The sequence below is a fragment of the Bombina bombina genome, chromosome 9, assembly GCF_027579735.1.
Source record: "Bombina bombina isolate aBomBom1 chromosome 9, aBomBom1.pri, whole genome shotgun sequence".
NCBI lineage: Eukaryota > Metazoa > Chordata > Amphibia > Anura > Bombinatoridae > Bombina > Bombina bombina.
This window is the reverse complement of record NC_069507.1, coordinates 85407381-85432482: the sequence shown is the minus strand read 5'-3', so window position 1 is coordinate 85432482 and position 25102 is coordinate 85407381. Positions and strand designations below refer to the sequence as shown.

The window sequence follows — 25102 nt, the reverse complement described above, 5'->3', positions numbered from 1 at the left end:
ATAGAAAGCAAAAGGACGTTACTGCATTATAAAAGGGTGTGTCTAACAACACAGAAAGGTTTAGTTATATGCTGTTTGGATTCGGAGACAGTCATCAACTATAGAAACGGTAAATATGTTTGCTTTTGCTATCCTTCATTGACGCAGAAGAAGGAGGATGATGATCCATGAACAAGCTGCACAAGAACGTCAACAAAGACGCATAAGAGTACCAACGGTATTCTTACCAAGAATTGGCCTCCATGCTATAAGTGATAGGGAGATCATTAGGAGATTCCGGCTGAATAGGGTTTCCATAGAGAGACCTCTATGAGGAAATAAAAGAATCCTTAAAACCCCTTACAGCAAGAACAAGGGCAATCCTGGAATGCTGAAACTCCTCTCTGTACTCTATTTTATGGCTACAGGATCTTTTCAGGCTGTATAGTCATTGGGATGAGCCAGGCAACCTTCTCCAGACATCTTAAGGTTGTTCTCAATGCCTTATACCAACGGCTAGTCCATTATGTGCATTTCCCAGAAATACCGGAGGAGTTGCATCATTTAAAACTCCACTTTTATAAAATGGTTGGGATGCCAAACATATTGGGTGCAATAGATTGCACCCATATATCTGTGTAGCCTCCCAAAGCAAGGGAGCAGGTGTATTGGGACAGGAAGCAGAACCATTCCCTGAACATACAGATTCTGTCTATTCCTGCTTTTCCTGGTTGTTCACACCAGTGAACAATCCAACATCTGAGGAAGAAAGACAGTACAATGAAGCCCACAAATCTACTCGATGTGCAATTGAATGGACATTTGTGGTTCTAAAGAGTAGATTCCGTAGTTTGGATAACTCCGATGGAGTACTGCAATATGCCCCCACAGAAGGTTTCCCAGATATTTTTAATTTGCTGTATGCTCCATAATATAGTGATTACTATAATCACTTACATAATAATGTAAATATTTAGTATTTTAGATGTTTATTGTTTCATGTTATATTTGTTTATTGCATTTATCCAAAAGTTGTTTATTTTGGGTGTCTTGCAATTATTTACTTTAAAACTTGTTGAAACATATCTTTAAAAACATATAGTAAAATAAATTTTCTTTATTGCACTTATTGCACACTTGACTCTGTTTTTGATTCTAAAGTGTTTCTTTGCTAGTCAATATTTTTGTGCAGACATAAATCAACAAAATTGTTTGAAATGCTAACTATATGTCTAAGATGGTTTACTCTCTCATGTTTGGGAATGTTAAAGGGGCAGTCTAGTCAAAAATATACTTTCATGATTCAGATAGGGCATGTAATTTTAAACAACTTTCCAATTTACTTTTATCATCAAATGTGCTTTGTTCTATTGGTATTCTTAGTTGAAAGCTAAACCTAGGTAGGCTCATACGATAATTTCTAAGTCCTTCAAGGCTGGCTCTCGCTCTTATCACATGATTTTTTATGTGCTTTTCACAACAGGGGAGTGCTAGTTCATGTGAGTCATATAAATAACATTCTTGTTATCCTTTGCTGAAGGAAAATCATTGCGCTACTGGCAGATAGCTAAACACATATAGTTAGCCAATCACAAGAGACAAATGTGTGCAGGCACCAATCAGCAACTAGCTTCCACTAGTGTATGATATGTGTGTATTATTGTTAAACAAGGGATACCAAGAGAACAAAGCACATTTGAAAATAGAAGAGAATTTAAAAGTGCCTTAAAATAAAATGCTCTATCTGAATCATGCAAGTTTAAATTTGACTTTCCTATACCATTAAGAATAAACCAAAGATTTCTAAAAATGCTTTCAAATTTACATTTGAAATTAATCTGTCCCTTGAAATTACATGTGATTATAATATTGTTATTTAACATTTTCTTTAGATACTGAACATGCACGACTAGCAACCTCTGAGGAGCTCACCCTTGCACTGAGGGACCTGCAAGAAACAGTGTATGAGGGATCAGAGGACATATAGGGAGACCTCCTGTCTCAACATTCAGAGGAGACACTAAATTACAAATAGCCCTTAAAAGGGCCTTTTGCGGGGCATTGCCCCAAAGTAATTAGCTCTATTACCTGTAAAAAAAAATACAATACCCCCCCAAAATTAAAACCCACCACCCACACACCCAACCCTACTCTAAAACCTACCCAATCCCACCTTAATAAAACCGAACACTAACCCCTTGAAGATCACCCTACCTTGAGACGTCTTCACCCAACCAGGCAGAAGTGGACCTCCAGACGGGCAGAAGTCTTCATCCGATCCGGGCAGAAGAGGACCTCCAGATGGCCAGAAGTCTTCATCCAGGCGGCATCTTCTATCTTCATCCATCCGGAGCGGATCCATCCATCTTCAAGCCAGCCGACGCGGAGCATCCTCTTCCAACGACATCCAAATGAAGAATGAAGGTTCCTTTAAATGACGTCATCCAAGATGGCGTCCCTTGAATTCCGATTGGCTAATAGGATTCTATCAGCCAATCGGAATTAAGGTTGGAAAAATCCTATTGGCTGATGCAATCAGCCAATAGGATTGAGCTTGCATTCTATTGGCTGATTGGAACAGCTAATAGGATTGAACTTCAATCCTATTGGCTGATTGCATCAGCCAATAGGATTTTTCCTACCTTAATTCTGATTGGCTGATAGAAAAAAATGCACTTCTGCTGGAAAGTGAACTGAACATTAAGACCAGATTTGGTCTTCCTACTCTCCTGAGCAGACGCCATACCAAAAACACCAACTTTGCCACAATACTTCTCACCAAATTTGACACAATGCAACTCCTAAACAACCCACACACTACTATGTTTTTACCACTTTTTATTGGGAAATGATTAATCATGTGATTAATTAAATCAACCAATCTGAATTTAGTATAAGTTTTCTACTCTCAATAACAAATCAAATTGCTCTATACTTGTGTCATTGGTGTCACAGAAGATATTATTGTTAAAGGAGACAATTATCAATATGGTGCGTCCCCCTTCATTTACAGCTGGCGAACTTGTCATTCTTGTCTATAGATGGACAACTATTTCCCGAAATGAATTGGAAGAGTTTGTGGTGTGGTGCAGGAAAACAGAGATTACATAATCTATGAGATGATGCGCCGTATGTACCGCGTCACAGGTATCAAATGGACGCAAAGACAGTGTCTGCGTCGTTATAGTGACCTAAAACAACACGAGAAACAGTATTATAAAGATATCAGATCGCTCATCAGAACTTGTAAGTGCATTTTTTTCAATTCTGTATTATACTTTGAAAGTATGTATACGTCAAATTAGATTAAAGATAAACATTAATGATGACCATTAGGCCAAACTTTGTCTAACATTTTTGACAATGATTTTATCATAATAATATAACATTAGAAATATTTGTATTGAGCAAAACAACATTGTCAGAATGGTATGTGCCCACATATAATGGCTGTCACTTTCACTTCATGTCAAAATGGTTGACACATGAACATAAACAAAATATATTTTACAATTTAATAGTTTGTGAAGTCAAAATTATTCCACATTTGTTAGAGTTTGATTCAATTTAATCTGAAGCTGAAAGCTCAAAGGGATAGTCTACATAACCTAAAAATGTAATGAATCAGATAGAGCAGCAATTAAAATCACCTCTATAATGTCATACTATTATCAGTGTTTTATTCCTTCTCTTGAATTGCATTTTCATTAAGAAATGTCATATTAAATGCCAGCCCATTTTTTAACACCTGTGTAGGATTGGTGTTTAAATCTAGACTACAATCAGGAGGTGATACACAGGTACAAAAAGAAAACTGGCCCAGCTCTTAAAATATTCATTGTTTGCAAATAAATACATATGATACCCTGATAATTTGAATACCTTATATGTTTTTTAAAATGGCTGATATATCTGAATTTTGAGAAATTAAATTTAAGTAGTCTATCCCAAATATATTTTCTGATAATTGTTAATGAAAATAATCTATTACAATAACAATATTTAAAAAAATGCAATAGGGAGCGATTGTAAAATAATACATGCAAATTTTATGCAAGAGTAGAATACTTAATATATATATATTTATGCATATCTGCATGTATATGTATGATTTTAAACATGTATAATACAAGCTCCATGCATTAAAGCTGCAGATTACACAGAAGAAAACATAGCACATGGATCTAATGTTGACATACATCTATCTATGTTCACAGATTTATCAAGAAGAAGAGGGAGGCCGATCAGGATCATCACACCTGTGAACCATTGCTCTTCAACACCTCTCCTTTTAACTCTACTCCAGGATCCTGGACTGGGAGATGACTCAGAGAGCCAATCAGAGGTCCTTGATAATATCCAAGGTAATTTTTAATTCTAACACAATGTTTGCAGTCTTTAACGTTAAAAAATTGTTTTTTTACAAGTTAATTCATGCTGCTGGCTACTGTAATAAATTGACTGTTTTAAAAAATGTTTGTATGAGTTTTTCATCATGTGGTCATAACAGTCTACAACAACAATGTCTATAATATAGGCCATGTCACATATTCCTCATCCTAATAATGATTTATGTTTGTGCTTCATCTGTGACAGCCAACCAACCAACCACCAATCCCAGATGATCCTGCCCCTGCCGTCTCTCCAACACTGGCAGAACCAGAAGTGGCTGGAATAAATTGTAAGAAAATATCATATTAGGTTTTAACACTTCTATATTTATATATTTTTAAAAATATATATATTTTTGGTTATTTTCTAGATGCAGATCCGGCTACGCAGACTGACAACAATCTGCAAGTAATATGGGAGATTTTTAATCAAGTAATATGTTTTTTAATATTTTATGAAAAAAAAGTTATTTTATATATTTTTAAAAAATATTTTATGGTTATAGTTTCATTTAAAATATATTTATATGTTTATAATTTTAAAAAATAAGATTCAATAAATAGTGTACTAGTCTTCCTTTAAGTATTATCTTCAAGGGACATGAAAACCAAAATATTTGTTGAATGATGTAGAAATAGCATGAAATTTTGATTAACTTTTTAAATTAATTGTATAATCTATTAATCTTCATTCTTTTTCTATCTTTTGATGATGTTCATATGTAAATAGACTATGTAGCTGCTGATTGATGGCTGCACATAGATGACTCGTGATTGGTTTGCACATGTGCATTGCTATTTCTGCAAAAAAAGAAATCTGAAGAATCCTAAAAGTAAAAATTATAATGTTGCTCAAGATTGTATTCACTATCTGCATAATGAAATTAAATTTATGAGTTTAATGTCCCTTTAAGCTCTGAACTAACATTATTTGAAATTTAAATATTAAAAGAGTAATGCTTTACATTACATGTTATATTCACAATTATTCTTGCTCAGAATAATAATATATTTACACTAAATACAAATAGTGGTATAAATAAACACAGAGATATGAAAGATAACATTGATTAGAAAAAAAAATTATGGACATGTAAATATGTTTGCAAAAGATTTCTGACATAACACATATATGTATATACAAGTATGTGCAAAGATATAGGTACAACATTTAGCATTAATAATCCTTTTTTTAAAAAAATTAAAAAAAGAACATGAGATAAGCATATCATGATTTTTAGAAATACAAATACACATGAATTTATGTGAAAATATCATATATCAGACCTCGCTGAATGCGGAGAGCAATACGCTCTCCGTATTCAGCATTGCACCAACAGCTCTTGTGAGCTGCTGGTGCAACGCCGCCCCCTGCAGATTTCAGGGGGGTGTCAATCAACCCGATCATACTGGATCGGGTTGAATGGTGCCGATGTCTGTCCGCCTCCATAACTTGTGTTTCTGGCGAGTCTGAAGGCTCGCCAGAAACACGGGGCGTCAAGCTCCATACGGAGCTTGATAGATACGCCCCTTATTGTTTGTTCAGGTATAAATCTAGCTATTTCAAGATGAAAAATAAAAGATTAGCTTTAGAGAAACGTGCTTATTCATGGACAGGAATGAAATGGTATAAATAAAGTTGGAAAAAGAAGAAAAACTGTCTTCATTTCATGGACATTCAGGGTAGATCATTTGATAAATAAGGATATCCGTGACATCGATGCTTCTTATTTATCAACTGTCCGATGCTATTCACGTTGGACTTTATGCGCGTGAGTTTGACAGACGTGTTGATAACGAAGACCGTCGAATGAAGATTTGCGTCAGCGATATGTGGCGAGCGTATTGGCCACAGCGAATGCGTTTAGATTGAAGCTTTGATAAATCGGCCCCATAGTCTCTAACATGGTCCCTAACACATGATCAACATACTATTGCTACAATTATCGATAAAAATTACATTTGATTAAGATTAAACATTATTTACACAATGTTTAAACATCATATACTCACGCTAACACTGCAAAATATATGCTACTGTAGCTTAACATATATATGATTGAAGGGTAATATTTGATTGAAGGATTATATTTGATTATGTATCAGGTGAACCAATAATGTTAAAGTGAAGGTAAACTTTGATGAATGAAAGCCCGGTTTTTAAAAATACTATTAAAAACAGGGGCACTTTCATTCATCAAATTTAAGAAAGCAGCCGTTTTGTTTAAAAACTTACCTTTCTCCTCTTTACAGCTGGAGCAGCTTCCCCCGCCCGCAGAGCCTCTCTTCATACATCAGCAATGAATAATCTGTCTTCCTCCAATCACGGCTTTCCCCCCAGGGGAATCATTGCCTGAGGCAATGCCGTGATTGGAGAAAGCCGGATTAGTCATTGCTGACGTGTGAAGAGAGGATCTGCGTGCGGGGGAAGCTGCTCCGACTGTGAAGAGAAGAAAGGTAAGTTTTTAAACAAAACGGCTGCTTTCTAAACTTTGATGAATGAAAGTGCCCCTGTTTTTAATAGTATTTTTAAAAACCGGGCTTTCCTTTATCAAAGTTTACCTTCACTTTAAGCTATAGTAGCATATGTTTTACAGTTTTAGCGTGAGTATAAGATGTTTAAAGATGTGTAAATAATATTTAATCTTAATCAAATGTAAGTTTTAGTGATAATTGTAGCAATAGTTGGTTGTTCATGTGTTAGGGACCATGCTAGAGACATTGAGGTCGATTTAACAAAGTCTGGCTGACATGATATGCAGCAGCGTATCATGTCCGCCAGACATTGCTAAATGCGGAACAGCATACGCTGTTGGCATTCAGCATTGCACAACCCGATCGTATTTGATCGGGTTGATTGCTGTACGTCGCTCAGAGCCGGCGGATACAGTTAAGGAGCATTGGTCGGACCGCTGCTTCTTAACTTCTGTTTCCGGCGAGCCTGAATGCTCGCGTGGAAACAGAGTGAGTTGGCCCCATTCGGGGCATAGTAAATCGCCCCCTATAGGGTAGATTTATCAAATGTTGGGTGCTAACAGCGGTGATTGCTGCCCTCCACCTCAGAGGTGGTGGATGAGTTAAGGAGCAGCGGTCTTACGACCGCTGCTTCTTGACTTAAGTTTCAGGCGGACTTGAATTTCGGGGGTAGATTGCAGCATCCGCTGATTGATAAATCTACCCTTTAATGGCAAATTTACTATTGATAATTATCCTCTATTGTCTCTCTGCTTACGTGTATGTATTTACTTTGACTTTTGACAGATTACACACCCACCACAAACATGGCGTACCGCAAATGGGAATAAGTGCAATGAAGCTGATGACGTCACACCCGCAGCGTTCCACATGGTGAATAGCGTGCACAGAGTGTAACATTGAGTTTCCTTTGTTTGCAGTTGCAGGATCTCTGACTATGATTTCTTCAGTGACAAAAGGTTTGAGTAAGACATCCTTTCTATACATTTGATATGCACAGTATTTTCACGAATAGTTTACTGCCCATACATGGTGTGAATATTAATATTGCTATGTGTTGTTTTTTGTATTATGCTTTATGATTTGTTACATAGCTCTGATATGCTGTAATGCAAGTTAAGTTAATTAAGAGCAGGCATTTCGATTATTAATTAGGGGGAGGGTTTTTTTACTATATATTTGCACTTGTTTGTCACTCACATTTTCTCTGAGGAAGGGGTGAATACCCCAAAACGTCACGCTTGTGAATAAACACATTTATGAAAATCCAGCGAGTGCAAGCCATCTTGTTGAACTTATATATGTATATGTAGTTATTAATAAACTCATTGACAGGCTCCTTTTTTCCATGGCAATGTTACATATCCAATCATATTTGTTCTGTTACCTGTGTAGTAATGAAATTATGTGGTTTATGTTTGGTACAGTGATACTAATGACACATAATTACATTGGCACTGGTTGCTAGATAGTATAAATTCCCGGGAGAGAGAAGCACCAATAGGAAAGCACGCTTGAGAAAGCCGTACAGAATCGCCCTGCGGCGAAACACGTGTTGCATGACTACACTGTTTGTCTAACATCCTTGGTCTAACAACTGTCCGCCAGCAGGGAGGTGTCAGTCAACCTGATCGTACTCGATCGGGTTGAATTCCAGCAATTCCTGTCTGCCTGCTCAGAGTAGGCAGACAGGGTTATGAAGCAGCAGTCTTTGACCGCTGCTTCATAACTGCTGTTTCTGGTGAGTCTGAAGACTCGCCAGAAACACGGGCCCGCAAGCTCCTTACAGAGCTTGATAAATGGGTCCCTTAGCCAGCAATCAGCAAGCAATACCCAGGTGCTGAACCAAAGATGAGCTGTCTCGTAAGTTTACATTCCTACTTTTTCAAATAAAAATACCAAGAGAACGAAAAAAAATTGATAATAGGAGTAAATGAGAAAGTTGCTTAAAATTGCATGCTCTATCTGAAGCATGAAAGAAAAAAAATTGGGTTCAGTGTCCCTTAATTGAAGTACATTGGACAGTTGTTTAAAATTGTATTCTTTTTCTCAATCATGACTTTTTGGGGGGGATTTGATTACCCTTTAAGATCAACATGCACATAGGCATAATTTGTTCTTGCATCAAATATAGATTATCATAAGAACTTCTGTCACTAGCAGTTCAGAGAAATGATTTTGTGCTTGCTTGTATGTTCTCTACTTAATTACACCCTGACATCTTGCAGCATAGTGCTCTGATTACTGTCAGGTCGCTGCTTGGCCTCTTATACTTTGACATACAAATAAAATAAGAATACAAATTTCGGGAACAGTTAAAGGGACCATGTACTAAAAGACTCTTATGAAAGAACAACATTTAAACAATGAATACAAAAATGTTGAGGAACCATAAGAAGTCAAAAGTATGTGGGTGCTAATAAACGCAGCGGCCATAATGCATCTTAAAATAGGTATGCTTTATCATATATATATATCTTGGCCGGACTTTTAGCCGACGGACACTTGGCCGACGGACACTTGGCTGACGGACATTTGGCTGACGGACATTTGGCCGAAACACAAGTGGCTGTCAGATAACAGTCCGGCACGAGATAGATAGATTTGATAGATAGATAGATAGATAGATAGATAGATACATAGATTAGATAGATAGATCAATAGATGCAATAGATACATTTGATAGATACGATAGATAGATAGATTTGATAGATAAATAGATAGATTTGATAGATAGATAATTTCCCAGACAGAGAATTATAAAACGTGCGGTCTGTGACCCATGGTAAGGTTCCCAGAGGCAGTTGCGGCGCCCGAGGCTCTGATTAGAACAGAGCACTCTGGAACGTATCTGCCCTCGGCCGAAATCGGAACATTCTTTAGCTTTCTGTCTGTCAGCCAAATGTCCGTCGGCCAAATGTCCGTCTGCCAAATGTCCTTCTGCCAAATGTCCTTCTGCATTTTGTCAGAGCACCATATATATAGGGACAGTCTGCTTGAAATGTGTTATTGTTCAAAAAGATAGATAATCCCTTCATTACCCATTCCAGTTTTGCATAGCCAATGCTGTTATATTAATACACTTTTTACCTCTGTGATTACTTTGTATCTAAGCCTCTGCAGACTTATCTCAGTTCTGTTGACAGACTTGTATTTTAGTCAATCAGTGCTGACTCATAAATAACTCTACAGGAGTGAGCACAATGTTATCTGTATGGCACACATGAACTAGCACTGTCTAACAGTGAAAAACTGTCAAAATGCACTGAGATAAGAGGCGACCTTCAAAGTCTTAGAAATGAGCCTACAGAGGTCTAGCTTTCAACAAAGAATACCAAGTAACAAAGCAAATCTGATGATAAAAGTACATTGGAAAGTTGTTGAAAATTGCATGCCCTATCTCAATCATGAAAGATTAGATTTGACTTGACTTTCCTTTTAAGGGACATGAAACCCCAAAAAATTATTTTTTGATTCAGACAGAGAATACAATCTTGAAAAAACTTTCCATTTTACTTCTATTTGCAAATTTGCTTTATTATCTTGGTATCTTTTGTTGAAGAGCAACAAAGCACTACTGGGAGCTATCTGAACACATTGAGTGAGCCAATGACAAGAGGTATATATTTGTATAGCCTCCAGTCATTACCATTACCATCAACAAAGAATAGTAAGAGAACAAAGCAAATTAGCTAGAAGTAATATGTAGAGGTTTTTTTATGTCATGATTGGCACCACTTGCACTGCAATGCCAGTCTCAGCACTTACACAGATGTTGAGGGTTTAAGTAAGCTCTGTAACTGTGCGCAGATCATACCTAACAACTAGAGTCTGTGCATATGCACTTGGCATTAAAATAATGTTAACAAAGGGTTAAGTACTTAGTGATAGTATGCTTGGCCTTAGGCTGCACTGCTTCAGCATACTACCGACTTATATGTCCTTTAAATGGGCATAAAAGGGCCAAACAAAAATGCTTCAATGTGTTAGAACATTATGCATATAGCTATGTGCTTAGCCCCTAGCAAAGGAGTTAAACACATAGTTAAAGTCAGCTCCACAGGAACAATGGGAACAAGCTGAACACATCAGGTGAGCCATTGACAAGAGATAAATTTGTGCAGCCACCAATCAGCCGCTAGCTACAATAGTACATTGTTGCTCCTGAGCCTACCTAGGTATGCTTTTCAACAAAGAACACAAAAAGGACAAAGTCAATATAAAAAGTCTTTTAAAATTGTATGCTCTATCTAAACCACTGATGCTTTGGTATCAGTTGTATAGTTCCAAGTCTCACAAGAAAATATTGGCTGATTCAGAGCAAAAACATGCTAAACAACAAAAACATTTTAAAATGTAATTTGTTTTAACCCCTTAATGATAGAGGACGTACCAGGTACGTCATAGAAAATACTCCCCTTAATGACAATTGACGTACCTGGTATGTCCTCTGTTGTTTGAAGTGCTGGAAGCGATCATGATCGCTTCCAGCTGCTTACAAGTGATTGTAGTGATGCCTAAATATTGAGGCATCACTGCAATCCACTAATTTACCCACCAATGCAGAAATGGCCACTCTGTGGCCCTTTCTGCATCGGCCATTGATTACAAATAATTCTTTTACGTTGGTAGGTGGGAGCAGCGTCCGAGATCCGTGAAGGCTGTTTGTTCTGTTTGTTCCCTGATAATTAGTCATGATCCGATGTTGCACAGTGGGCGGTTAGGGCCGGGGGGCAAAATATGCTTGTAAGTGAAATAAAAACCGGATGGAGATGAAGGGGTATCTCCGTTGCTTAGTAAGGGATCTGGGAGGGTGAGGGATGTAGATTGTTCAGGGGGGGCCAGCTACACTACAGAAAACAAATGTTGCATATAAAAAAGTAAAAAACACAATTTTTGGGGGCAAATTAGGTACTGGCAGACAGCTGCCAATACCCAAGATGGCGGCAAATAGTTAGAGGGGGAGGGTTAGAGAGATGTATGGGGGGATCAGGGAGGTTGTGGGGTAAGGGGGGATCCATCACTGCAGACTGGTTGAAAACATTTTTTTTTTTTAAAAATGCTTTTTATTTCAGTACTGGCAGACTTTCTGCCAGTACTTAAGATGGCGTTGACAATTGTGAGGTGGGGGAGGGAAGAGAGCTGTTTGAAGGGGGTCAGGGGGGGGATCAGGGGGTGGGATGTGTCAGGTGGGAGGCTGATCTCTACACTAAAGCTAAAAATTAACCCTACAAGCTACCTAATTAACTCCTTAACTGCTGGGCATATTACAAGTGTGGTGCGCAGCAGCATTTAACGGCCTTATTATTACCAAAAAGCAACGCCAAAGCCATATATGTCTGCTATTTCTGAACAAAGGGGATCCTAGAGAAGCATTTACAACCATTTGTGCCATAATTGCACAAGCTGTTTGTAAATAATTTCAACGAGAAACCTAAAATTGTGAAAAATTTAATTTTTTTTTTTAATTTGATCGTATTTGGCGGTGAAATGGTGGCATGAAATATACCAAAATGGGCCTAGATCAATAATTTGGGTTATCTACTACACTACACTAAAGCTAAAATTAAACCTAAAAGCTCCCTACAAGCTCCCTAATTAACCCCTTCACTGCTGGGCATAATACACGTGTGGTGTGCAGCGGCATTTAGCGGCCTTCTAATTACCAAAAAGCAACGCCAAAGCCATATATGTCTGCTATTTCAGAACAAAGGGGATCCCAGAGAAGTATTTACAACCATTTATGCCATAATTGCATAAGTTGTTTGTAAATAAATTCAGCGAGAAACCTAAAGTTTGTGAAAAAATTTGTGAAAAAGTCAACAATTTCTTTTATTTGATCGCATTTGGCGGTGAAATGGTGGCATGAAATATACCAAAATGGGCCTAGATCAATACTTTGGGATGTCTTCTAAATAAAAATATATACATGTCAAGGGATATTCAGGGATTCCTGAAAGATATCAGTGTTCCAATGTAACTAGCGCTAATTTTGAAAAAAAGTGGTTTAGAAATAGCAAAGTGCTACTTGTATTTTTTGCCCTATAACTTGCAAAAAAAGCAAAGAACATGTAAACATTGGGTATTTCTAAACTCGGCACAAAATTTAGAAATTATTTAGCATGGGTGTTTTTTGGTGGTTGTAGATGTGTAACAGATTTTGGGGGTCAAAGTTAGAAAAAGTGTGTTTTTTTTCAATTTTTTTCCTCATATTTTATATATTTTTTATAATAAATTATAAGATATGATGAAAATAATGGTATCTTTAGAAAGTCCATTTAATGGCGAGAAAAACGGTATATAATATGTGTGGGTACAGTAAATGAGTAAGAGGAAAATTACAGCTAAACACAAACACTGCAGAAATGTAAAAATAGCCATTGTCATTAAGGGTAAGAAAATTGAAAAATGGTCCGGTCATTAAGGGGTTAAAGAAAGAAAAAAAATATTCCTTTAAGAAAGTATTTTGCATACAACAGATGTGTCTAATTAATCTTATGCCAGAATAACAATATATAGGTTAACAAAACAAAAATGCACACAGTAAGACAATAACATTTGAATGATTAAAGGAGTAGTCTAGTCAAAATTAGACTTTCATGATTCAGATAGAGCATGCAATTTTAAGCAACTTTCTAATTTACTCCTATTATCAATTTTATTACAAGACCAGAGACTCCTATTTTGCATACTTTCTTTTACTACTCAATATGCAGCACTTTATAAAGAAATAAACAAAGCATCATCAGATACAATAATATTAAAACAGTACAGAAAATAAAAAATAACAATAAGTAGCTAGAGTGTGAACTAACTTATAACACCATGAAAAAAGAGATCAATCAGAGTAAGAATAGTGTCCATAAACTGACCAATAAGCATCCAAACCTGCTCTTTCTTTTGCTGCTCATCTCTGAGATAAGTCGTGAAGTTTTTTTTATTGTTAATAGTGTTATTAAGTTGTTATTTTGTTCTATTTTTATTTATTGTGTTATAATTCTTTTTCGTTTATTATTTTTCATTTTTTGTCTCTTTGTTTTTTCCTAATATTTATATTATTCCATTTTTTTCTTATTCTCTTATTTCCATTTTTCCTTCCCTTCTGGTTTCTTTCCTTCTATTTGTGTATTTACCTTATCTTTAAGTAAAAATTCTGTTTTTCGTTTTATTGTTTCCTCCGTTTTTTACCCTGCAGAGCTCTGTACCCAAATGGGAGATTCTAAAGAGATTTCTAAATAAAAATCCAAGATTATTTCTAAGATTAAACCTCAATCTTCATCAGATTCTAATTCTTCTGATGAAGATGATTATACAGACATTAATTCAGACTCATTTAATGGTAATTCTGATGACTCGATTATTCTCCTGTGGTGAAAAAAATAAAAGAAATTGTCTAAAAAGACTAAGGATGACGAAGATGATATTGAATTTGTTGATTGTTTGGGTAACCCCAGATTCAATCCTGACGAGTTACATTACCCTAGGTCCACAGAATGGTGCCCGTCTATCGATATTGCCAAATGTATTGATTTTCATCTTAAAGAAACGCTTAAAAAACAGACTCGCAATAAAATATGAGCTGAGTGCCCCATCTATTACTCCCAAAAATGCTTCAATTACTCCTGAAGTAGACCCCAAAATTTTGAAATTTATTGGCACTCCAGGTTAAAAAAGGCGTTCACACTTTTTGAAATGTCTGAACAAGATGTTGCAAAAAATGCTATTTTAGACCCTTTTATTGTCTGAGAATGGGTATAAAGACTTCTATGCTTTGTAGGAAAGACCAATACTGCAATGTCTTTAGAAAGGCTTTGTAATATCTTACGTAAAATTGACCCAAAAATTGCAGATTTTGACTCTAATGAACTTGCTTCAGATAGTAATGGTTTTTGGCGATTCTTATCTTAAAGATTTGAATCAATATGTGAACATGTTCTCTAATTTAAACAAGGTTAAAACTACTGCTAAGAAATTTTCTTACCCATAATTTCTCTGACAGGGCCCGGAAAAGGTACAGGCCGCTTTCCGGGCCACCAAACTTTCATATCAAGGTCTCAATATTACTAATCCCAAATTACCAATTCCAAAGACATTTTCAAGAGCCCTCAACCTCTTCCTTTTTTCCATCAAAAGCCCGACCATGGAATCAAAGAGGTTTCAGAAGCCGAGCAAGGTCACAAGCTGCTCCAGGTAAATACCTCCTTTCCTTTCCCTGTTCTTTCTTTCCCAGACAAAATTGGTGGCAGACTCGCTTTATTTGCTCAAAATTGGTCCTCAATAACTTCAGACCCTTGGGTTCTCCAAGCAGTTACAGGCATTCACGTAGAATTAATTTCCCTTCCAGTTCAAATAAAGTTTCCTCATGCTTTTCAGTTTTCTCAAGAAGACAAAATACTGGTCCAAAACGAAATTTCAAATCTTTATTCCAAAAAAGCAATTCTCCCCGTACTTCAGCCTCACAATATTTATTTAAGCAACTTATTTCTGGTAAAAAAGTAAAACAATCAATTCAGACTAGTTATAAATCTAAAATCGCTAAATGCTTATGTTACTTACCACCATTTCAAAATGGAAGGTTTTCATCTGCTGAGAGAGTGTTTAAGAGAAAACGATTGGTTGGTTCACCTAGATCCATTGGAGGTTTTTTACGTTCCATTGGGAGGATCAACTTTGGAATTTCACATACCTCCCTTTCGGTCTAACCTCTGCCACCTGGGTTTTCACCAAATTTCTCAAGCCGGTGGTAACTTGGTTGAGACTTTGAGGTGTTCGTCTTATAATTTATTTAGACGACATTCTAATTATGGATCAGAATTTTCTCTCCCTTCAGAATCATTTGTTTACCACCATAACCTTATTAGACTCCTTGGGTTTTATTGTGAACAAACAGAAATTGGTCCTTTCTTCAACCAGATCTCTGCTTTTCTTGGGTTTCCAGATAGACACCATTCTTTCTAGTCTGAGTCTCCTCTTAGACAAAGTGAAGAATATCAAAAAAGAAATATCCAAAACATTATCCAAATATTCTGTACCTATCAGGACTATAGCCAGAATAGTAGGTTTACTATCATCCTCTATTCAGGCTATATTCCCTGCTCCTCTTAATTATTGCGAACTACAGAGATTGACGATTCGTCATTTGAGGAAAGGTTTTTCTTATTCTCATCTGATCTCTTTTTCTTCAGAAGCCAAAGAGGAACTTTCTTGGTGGCATTCCCATCTAGAAGCTTGGAATGGGAGAGCCATTGCAAGAATCCAGATTTTGTCATAGAATCCGACGCCAGTTATTCAGGCTGGGGAGCGCATTTTAGTCCCTCCATTACAGGTGGCAAGTGGACTCTGGAAGAGAAACGTTTTCATATCAATTGTTTAGAGTTATTGGCTGGCTCGTTTGCAGTCAAGAGTTTTGTCAAACTTTCTTCTCCAGTTTCCATTTTCCTGTGTATGGACAATATTTCTGTGGTGCAGTATCTCAATCATTTGGGAGGCACCAGAGATTTGTCCAATATCACCAAAGATTTTATTCATCTTTGTTTGGACAGGAATATCTCGGTCAAAGCAGAATATATTCCAGGTCAATCAAATTCCGCGGTGGATTGGGGTTCCAGCGACTGAAAATTAGACAGAAATCTTTTTCTCGCTCTTCAATCCCTCAGAGGTCCCTTCTGCTTGGATCTTTTTGCACCCAGGATCAATTTCCAGATCCATCCTTATTTCAGTTGGCATCAAGGTCCGGCAGCCATAGATGCCTTCCTTCATGCGTCGCCACCTCAGGGAGTTTACGCATTTCCTCCTTTTTCGATTGTTCGCAGGGATCTGATAGCCTTAACATTAGTGACCACACTTCGTCCAGCTCAGTCATGGTATCCCTCCCTGTTGGAGATGTCCACTAACTTTCCAATTCGATTTCCTCTTCTTCCACATCTCCTCACAGATTCAGAAGGCAATTGCCACAATCTAGTTCTTCAAGGCTCTCTTCACCTGGTGGCATGGACAATCTCAGGGGACCCTGGACACTCCGAGGCCTTTCAGAGGGAGCTAGTTCGCTCATGAAAGTGTCTTGGGCCCCAGGAACTCGTAGATGCTACTTTGCCACTTGGTCTAAATGGACTAGCTCATGCTTGCGGAGATACTCAGATCCCTTTTCTTTGGATCTAAGTGATATCATTAATTATCTGTCTCATCTCTTTGATTCAGGTCTAGCTTATAGATCTATTAATGTTCATCGTTCTGCTATTTCTGCCAGACATAACTTAATTGATAATCAATCTGTTGGCAAAATGGCAAACATCCTTTACTTTGTAGAGTGCTCAAAGCTATTATGTTAAAATGCCCCCTGTTCCTAAACATGGATTCTTCTGGGATGTGAATTTTCCCTTTTAAACCTTGGCCTGATAATTATTCCTTCTGAACCTTCTTTATGTTTGGTGGAATGTTTGAAAATAATTGAATCCAAAACCTTGTCTTTTAGAAAACAATTTGATAATCAACTTCTTATTTCTTTTGTGCCTCCTTATTCTCCTATCACCTCAACCTCTATTGCCAGGTGAGTTAAATGTGTCATGAAGGAAGCTGGAATTTATATTTCTTTTTCTGCTCATTCAGTCAGAGGTTCTGTGGCTTCCAAAGCCTTTTTTTTTAAATTCGCTTCTCTTCAACAGATTCTGAGTGCGGCTGATTGGTCTTCAGATTCTATTTTTAAACAGTTTTATTTTAGACCCATTCAACATGCCTTGCATTATTTATTTTCCTAATTGCTTTAAACTTGCAAAATAGGAGTCTCTGGTCTTGTAATAAAATTCTGATTATCCTAGCTTGTGAAGGTATGATCTATTTTTTTAAAGACACAGAGACATGTATTTTCCCACCTCATATTTATTTCCCCACCCTTTAATGGCTATTTATTATTAATGAATTTTATTTTTGACAGTTTCCAACTGAAAGTAATCCTTTTCTCCTCTATGGATTTCTACCCTCATCACAGGATCGTTTTCCTTCTACTAGATCCTGGTCGAGACTTCAGTCTACAAGAAAGTTTTTCCTTTCTAAGGTGTTTTCTAATCAGATCTTTAGTTTCTTCTTCACATGTTTTGTATTATGTTGTTTGGGACTGTTTGGACTGGTTTTTGTTCTTTCAAATTCCTCCATTGTGAGCATCAGACAAGAAAGAGGAGGTTTGGCTGTTTATTGGTCAGTTTATGGACACTATTCTTACTCTGATTGGTCTCTTTTTTCATGGTGTTATAAGTTAGCTCACACTCTAGCTACTTATTGTTATTCTTTATTTTCTATACTGTTTTAATATTATTGTATCTGATGATGCTTTGTTATTTCTTTAAAGTGCTGCATATTGAGTAGTAAAAGAAAATATGCAAAATATTAGTCTTTGTGTCTTTAATAAAATCTAGATTATACTTTCACAAGCTAGGATAATCGGAGTTTTTCTTTATTCCCTTGGTATCTTTATTTGAATGTATGCTTAGGAGCTGGACATTTTTTGGTTCAACACCTGGGTAGAGCTTGGTGATTGTTAGCTACATTTAGACACCAATCAGAAAGTGCTACCCATGTGCTGATCCGAAAATGGGCTGGTTCCTATGCTTACATTCTTTCTATTTCAAATAAAGATAAGAAGAGAACGAAGAAATATTGATAATTGGAGTAAATTAGGAAGTTGCTTAAAATTGCAAGCTCTATCTGAATCATGAAAGTTTCATTTTGACTAGACTATCCCTTTAATATCAAAACTGGTTTTGTGTATGTCTACATGATCATTGCTAAAGTTTATAGGAATGCAATAAATGCCCATTAAAAAGAACAGTTAAGTGTTCATAAATCAGCAGGGAATGCATTATCTTTGGCAGCAAAGGCAGGCACCAATTGTTTTAAATGTTGAATTTTTAAAAAAGACTGGGGATGCCTAATGAAATATTTAAAAAAAAAAAATAATTGCAATGAAAGTTACTTTCAGCATTTCAAGAAAAAATAGCTTCATTAAAAACAATTAGTTTAAAAAGAGTAATTATAGAAAAAGCAGAAACAAACAATTTGTGTTATAGTTAAAACTGAAAAAAAAAGAAATTTTGTGGAGGGCGGATAATAAACTTAAAGTAAATTAAATGATACAACCATCACCAGATCATAATGGCACATTATTAATTTGCCTCTTAATTCTACTAGAGCACGACTGTGCAATAGTGACACTGCATTAATGATTTTCAAAGGAGCTGCCACTGCATATTGTAAAGAATGGCATGAATCCTGTTGCAGTCCAGTCTTAAATTACATTTTTTTTCTGCATGTGCATTTTATGCCTGCATTACAGTGCCACACATCTACCTACTGAGAAAACGCATTAGCAAAATAATACTTCACACCCTGAATCAGCTATACCACTAAGGACAGGTGTTTTTTTTTTCACTCAAACACACTCCAAAATTAAATACTTGAATGTTTTGCTTAACCATTTTCCAAATTATCAATGGATAGAAAAATGTTAATGCAAATGTTTTTTTGTTATAAATATTCAGTCCAGTACAACATTTGCAACACAAGTATCATAAATTATTTCTGTTCTCATTGAACAATACAATTAATTGATTTTTAGTTTCATTTTTTTTTTTGAAATGTTTATATTTCTATATATAAGTAAAATACATTGAACACAACTATAGACAGGTGTGCCCAGAATACCACAACTATCTCCGTCTGCATCTGACACTGCTTTTAAAGAACTAGTTGCATTAAATGCTTCACATAAGCTAATTTTTCAAATCTGAATAGTTTTCTTGAATTATAAAAAATAATTTCACGGTTTTGAATTTAGCTTGTAGTATCAAATTCAATGCCAATTCTGTACAGATGCTCAACAATTTTTGATCACTAGCCCAGAATCCTGTAAATTCATCTGTCCATGGTGCTGAAAATACAACGTACCTAGTAACCTTCCCTCTTCATCATACACTCCCCTCAAAAGGGTTTAGGAAAACACCCCATTTCATAGATTTATAGACTTTAAACTACATATAATATTCTGTATATAAGGAGATTATATATATATATATTTTATATATATATATATATATATATATATATATATATATATATATATATGTATATATATATATATATATATATATATATATATATATACACACACACACACTACATAGCTAGACCATGATTAATATCATTTGAAATTCATCAACTGACATCAGCAAGAATACAAAATACACTGTGAAATATTGTAGTAAATAATACAAGCTTAGCAGCTTTATTTGTAAGCACGTTTTGCATGAGCAGAGCTGCACAGTCTGAAATGAAATGCTGCAATGCAAATCGTTTCCAAGCCCACAGCGTGCAAAGCATAGGAAAATCAATATCTGGCAATCTCTACCTAAAACAATGTCGTAATGTTAAAAAGAAAGGTTAGGTACAAGATCTATTGTTCTTAATGGGTGCTATGGGAATCTGCAGGGGAATGGGGGGCTAACAAAGGACCCTATAATGGATGGGTGTTATGGGAATGGTCAGCTTTGCAGAAGGAGAGGATTAAAGGAGGATATGGGTCTTACCGTCCCTCTCACAGAGCTGTATAGCTTCCAAGTTTAGGTTCTTGATCATTTCCTCGCAGGGGCTATTTGGGCTGTTGATGTGTTGAGTCAGGCGTGGTACCTCCATATTGCCTTGGAACTGTATTATCCTCTAATAATTGCTTTGACTGCTTATTGTTAAATAGATTTTTTTTTTCCAAACCCTTAAATGTTTGTCAGCTTTTTTCCTTAGCTGTGTCTGAAAGGTGCTTTGCAGTGCCTGGGTCTGGCAGTAAAGGAGGTGGAGTTGGAATTGCTCAAGCAGCAAGACTCTGGGTGGCTGTAACAGTGGCTGATACGGCAGCGTCACCAGGGCACACACTGAACTGTCAGTGCAAAAAGAGGAGGTAGGGAAATAGGGGAGGGGAAATGAACTGATCACTTGTGGGCTTCTTCTCTGCAGATCCCTGACTCTCTCTCATTCATAATGATGCAGCAGGGATGTGTAGTTAGTTCCCCTGTCATGTAGGGGGGTGTAAATATTCCCCCCTGTTATGTAATAGGGTTTAGACTTGCAAAGATGAAGGGAGCTTCTCTCTCACACACACAGAGCTGTAGTATCAGATTCTGTATCCCCAACAAATCCTGTCTCCCTCTCGTGCACCAGCATTCAGCTGTCAACCAGCACTCTTTGTTCATTTAAGGTGGAATAACACATGGTGCTAAATTAATACACAGCCACTGTCAAAAAATTCTTAAATATGTAGAATTAAACAAAATCTCAAACTCAAATCAAACCTTGTGTGCATGTGCATATATTTTCAAGTTTTGCACAACAGATATATACATTAAAGGGACAGTAAACCTAGCAAATAATGTTATATAATTCTGCACATAGTGCAGAATTATATAACAGCTTACCGCCATGTTTTTAAAGCAAAGGGTTGTATAGATATTTCGCAACGAAAACAGAAAGCCGCTCCTGGCTCTACTGAGCGGGTCTGTTTTCTTCTCCTACGCACATCGCAGGCTCACTGTCTAGTCACAGCACGCCCGATCGCGCTATTAAACTCAATGTAGCTCGCTCCCGCTCTGGTCTGGTAACGGGAGCGAGCTACATTGAGTTTAATAGCGCAATCGGGCCAGCTGTGATTAGACAGCGTGCCCAGATGTGCTAAGTAGAAGAAAACAGACCCGCTCAGTAGAGCCAGGAGCGCCGTTCTGTTTTCGTTGCAAAATATATAACCCTTTGCTTTAGAAACATGGCGGTAAGCTAATGTTATAGAATTCTGCACTATGTACAGAAATATATAACATTATTTGCTAGGTTTACTGTCCCTTTAATTAAAAATATAATTCATTTCTGAAATATATTCTTCCTTATATTACAAATATGGCTCGTTTAAAGGGACATAAAACCCACTTTTTTTCTTTCATGATTCAGACAGAGCATACCATATTCAAATAGATTCAAGTTTACTTTTATTATCAAATTTGCTTTGTTCCCCTGATATTCTGTGTTGAAGAGATACCTAGGTAGACATCTGCAGCACTACATAGCAGGAAATAGTGCTGCCATATAGTGCTCTTGTAAATGGATAACATTCTTGCAAAACTGCTGCCATATAGTGCTCTAGAAATGGGCCGGCTTGTAAGCTTCACAGCCCTGCTTTTCAACAAGATATCAAGAAAACAAAAAACATTAGATTATAGAAGTAAATTAGAAAGTTGTTTAAAATTGCATGCTCTATCTGAATTACGAAATATAAAAATTGTATGGATCACTATAAATATAAAATATAAATACAATTATCATGCTGTTCTCTAAGGATTTCAGGAGACTAACTAAACAAGTTGTATTTGTAGTTAATTTCTAGTAGGTCATCCAGTTTTATCAAAACTCAGTTCATATGGTGATGTATAGTGTTCATAATTAATATTGAATACTTAAAGGGACAGTAAAGTAAAAAAAAAACTTTCATGATTTAAATAGGGCATGTCATTTTAAACAACTTTCCAATTTACTTTCATTACCAATTTTGCTTTGTTCTCTTGGTATTCTTAGTTGAAAGCTAAACCTAGGAGGTTCATATGCTAATTTCTTAGACCTTGAAGACCTCTAATCTGAAATCATTTCGACAGTTTTATACCACTAGAGGGCGTTAGTTCATGTGTTTCATATAGATAACATTGAGCTCAGGCACGTGAAGCTCCTAGGAGTCAGCACTGATTGGCTAAAAATGCAAGTGTGTCAAAAGAACTGAAATAAGGGGGCAGTTTGCAGAGGCATATATACAGGGAGTGCAGAATTATTAGGCAAGTTGTATTTTTGAGGATTAATTTTATTATTGAACAACAACCATGTTCTCAATGAACCCAAAAAACTCATTAATATCAAAGCTGAATATTTTTGGAAGTAGTTTTTAGTTTGTTTTTAGTTTTAGCTATTTTAGGGGGATATCTGTGTGTGCAGGTGGCTATTACTGTGCATAATTATTAGGCAACTTAACAAAAAACAAATATATACCCATTTCAATTATTTATTTTTACCAGTGAAACCAATATAACATCTCAACATTCACAAATATACATTTCTGACATTCAAAAACAAAACAAAAACAAATCAGTGACCAATATAGCCACCTTTCTTTGCAAGGACACTCAAAAGCCTGCCATCCATGGATTCTGTCAGTGTTTTGATCTGTTCACCATCAACATTGCGTGCAGCAGCAACCACAGCCTCCCAGACACTGTTCAGAGAGGTGTACTGTTTTCCCTCCTTGTAAATCTCACATTTGATGATGGACCACAGGTTCTCAATGGGGTTCAGATCAGGTGAACAAGGAGGCCATGTCATTAGATTTTCTTCTTTTATACCCTTTCTTGCCAGCCACGCTGTGGAGTACTTGGACGCGTGTGATGGAGCATTGTCCTGCATGAAAATCATGTTTTTCTTGAAGGATGCAGACTTCTTCCTGTACCACTGCTTGAAGAAGGTGTCTTCCAGAAACTGGCAGTAGGACTGGGAGTTGAGCTTGACTCCATCCTCAACCCGAAAAGGCCCCACAAGCTCATCTTTGATGATACCAGCCCAAACCAGTACTCCACCTCCACCTTGCTGGCGTCTGAGTCGGACTGGAGCTCTCTGCCCTTTACCAATCCAGCCACGGGCCCATCCATCTGGCCCATCAAGACTCACTCTCATTTCATCAGTCCATAAAACCTTAGAAAAATCAGTCTTGAGATATTTCTTGGCCCAGTCTTGACGTTTCAGCTTGTGTGTCTTGTTCAGTGGTGGTCGTCTTTCAGCCTTTCTTACCTTGGCCATGTCTCTGAGTATTGCACACCTTGTGCTTTTGGGCACTCCAGTGATGTTGCAGCTCTGAAATATGGCCAAACTGGTGGCAAGTGGCATCTTGGCAGCTGCACGCTTGACTTTTCTCAGTTCATGGGCAGTTATTTTGCGCCTTGGTTTTTCCACACGCTTCTTGCGACCCTGTTGACTATTTTGAATGAAACGCTTGATTGTTCGATGATCACGCTTCAGAAGCTTTGCAATTTTAAGAGTGCTGCATCCTTCTGCAAGATATCTCACTATTTTTGACTTTTCTGAGCCTGTCAAGTCCTTCTTTTGACCCATTTTGCCAAAGGAAAGGAAGTTGCCTAATAATTATGCACACCTGATATAGGGTGTTGATGTCATTAGACCACACCCCTTCTCATTACAGAGATGCACATCACCTAATATGCTTAATTGGTAGTAGGCTTTCTAGCCTATACAGCTTGGAGTAAGACAACATGCATAAAGAGGATGATGTGGTCAAAATACTCATTTGCCTAATAATTCTGCACTCCCTGTACAAGGTAATCACAGAGGTAAAAAGTATATTATTATAACTGTGTTGGTTATGCAAAATTGGGGAATTGGTAATAAAGGGATTATCTACCTTTTTAAACAACAAAAAATCTGGTGTTTACTGTCCCTTTAAATGTGAAGATATGGTTTTATTTTAATGATACAGTACTTGGATTTAAAGGAACACTAAAGTCAAAATTAAACTTTCATGATTCAGATAGATAGAGCATGCAATTTTAAATTACTTTCCAATTCACTTCAATTATCTAACGGCTAGATTTAGAGTTCGGCGGTAGCCGTCAAAACCAGCGTTAGAGGCTCCTAACGCTGGTTTTAGGCTACCGCCGGTATTTGGAGTCAGTGATTAAAGGGTCTAACGCTCACTTTACAGCCGCGACTTTTCCATACCGCAGATCCCCCTACGCCATTTGCGTAGCCTATCTTTTCAATGGGATCTTCCTAACGCCGGTATTTAGAGTCGTTTCTGCAGTGAGCGTTAGAGCTCTAACGACAAGATTCCAGCCGCCTGAAAATAGCAGGAGTTAAGAGCTTTCTGGCTAACGCCGGTTTATAAAGCTCTTAACTACTGTACCCTAAAGTACACTAACACCCATAAACTACCTATGTACCCCTAAACCGAGCTCCCCCCACATCGCCGCCACTCGATTAAAAATTTTAACCCCTAATCTGCCGACCGCCACCTACGTTATACTTATGTACCCCTAATCTGCTGCCCCTAACACCGCCGACCCCTGTATTATATCTATTAACCCCTAACTTGCCCCCCACAACGTCGCCGCAAGCTACTTAAAATAATTAACCCCTAATCTTCCGACCGCAAATCGCCGCCACCTACGTTATCCCTATGT

The 25102-nt window shown here is 37.0% G+C and overlaps 1 protein-coding gene across 1 annotated transcript in view; it reads right to left on the bottom strand.

Moving 5' to 3' along the window:
- Nucleotides 1–20726, bottom strand: part of PHYHIPL (phytanoyl-CoA 2-hydroxylase interacting protein like) — a 352334-nt gene extending 331608 nt beyond the window's left edge. Inside the window, exon 1 of the mRNA XM_053692241.1 lies at nucleotides 20420–20726. Coding sequence (XP_053548216.1) covers nucleotides 20420–20525 — 106 coding nt within the window. The 5' untranslated portion in view covers nucleotides 20526–20726. The remainder of the gene's footprint in view (nucleotides 1–20419) is intronic.
- Between the last annotated feature and the right edge of the window lie 4376 nt (nucleotides 20727–25102).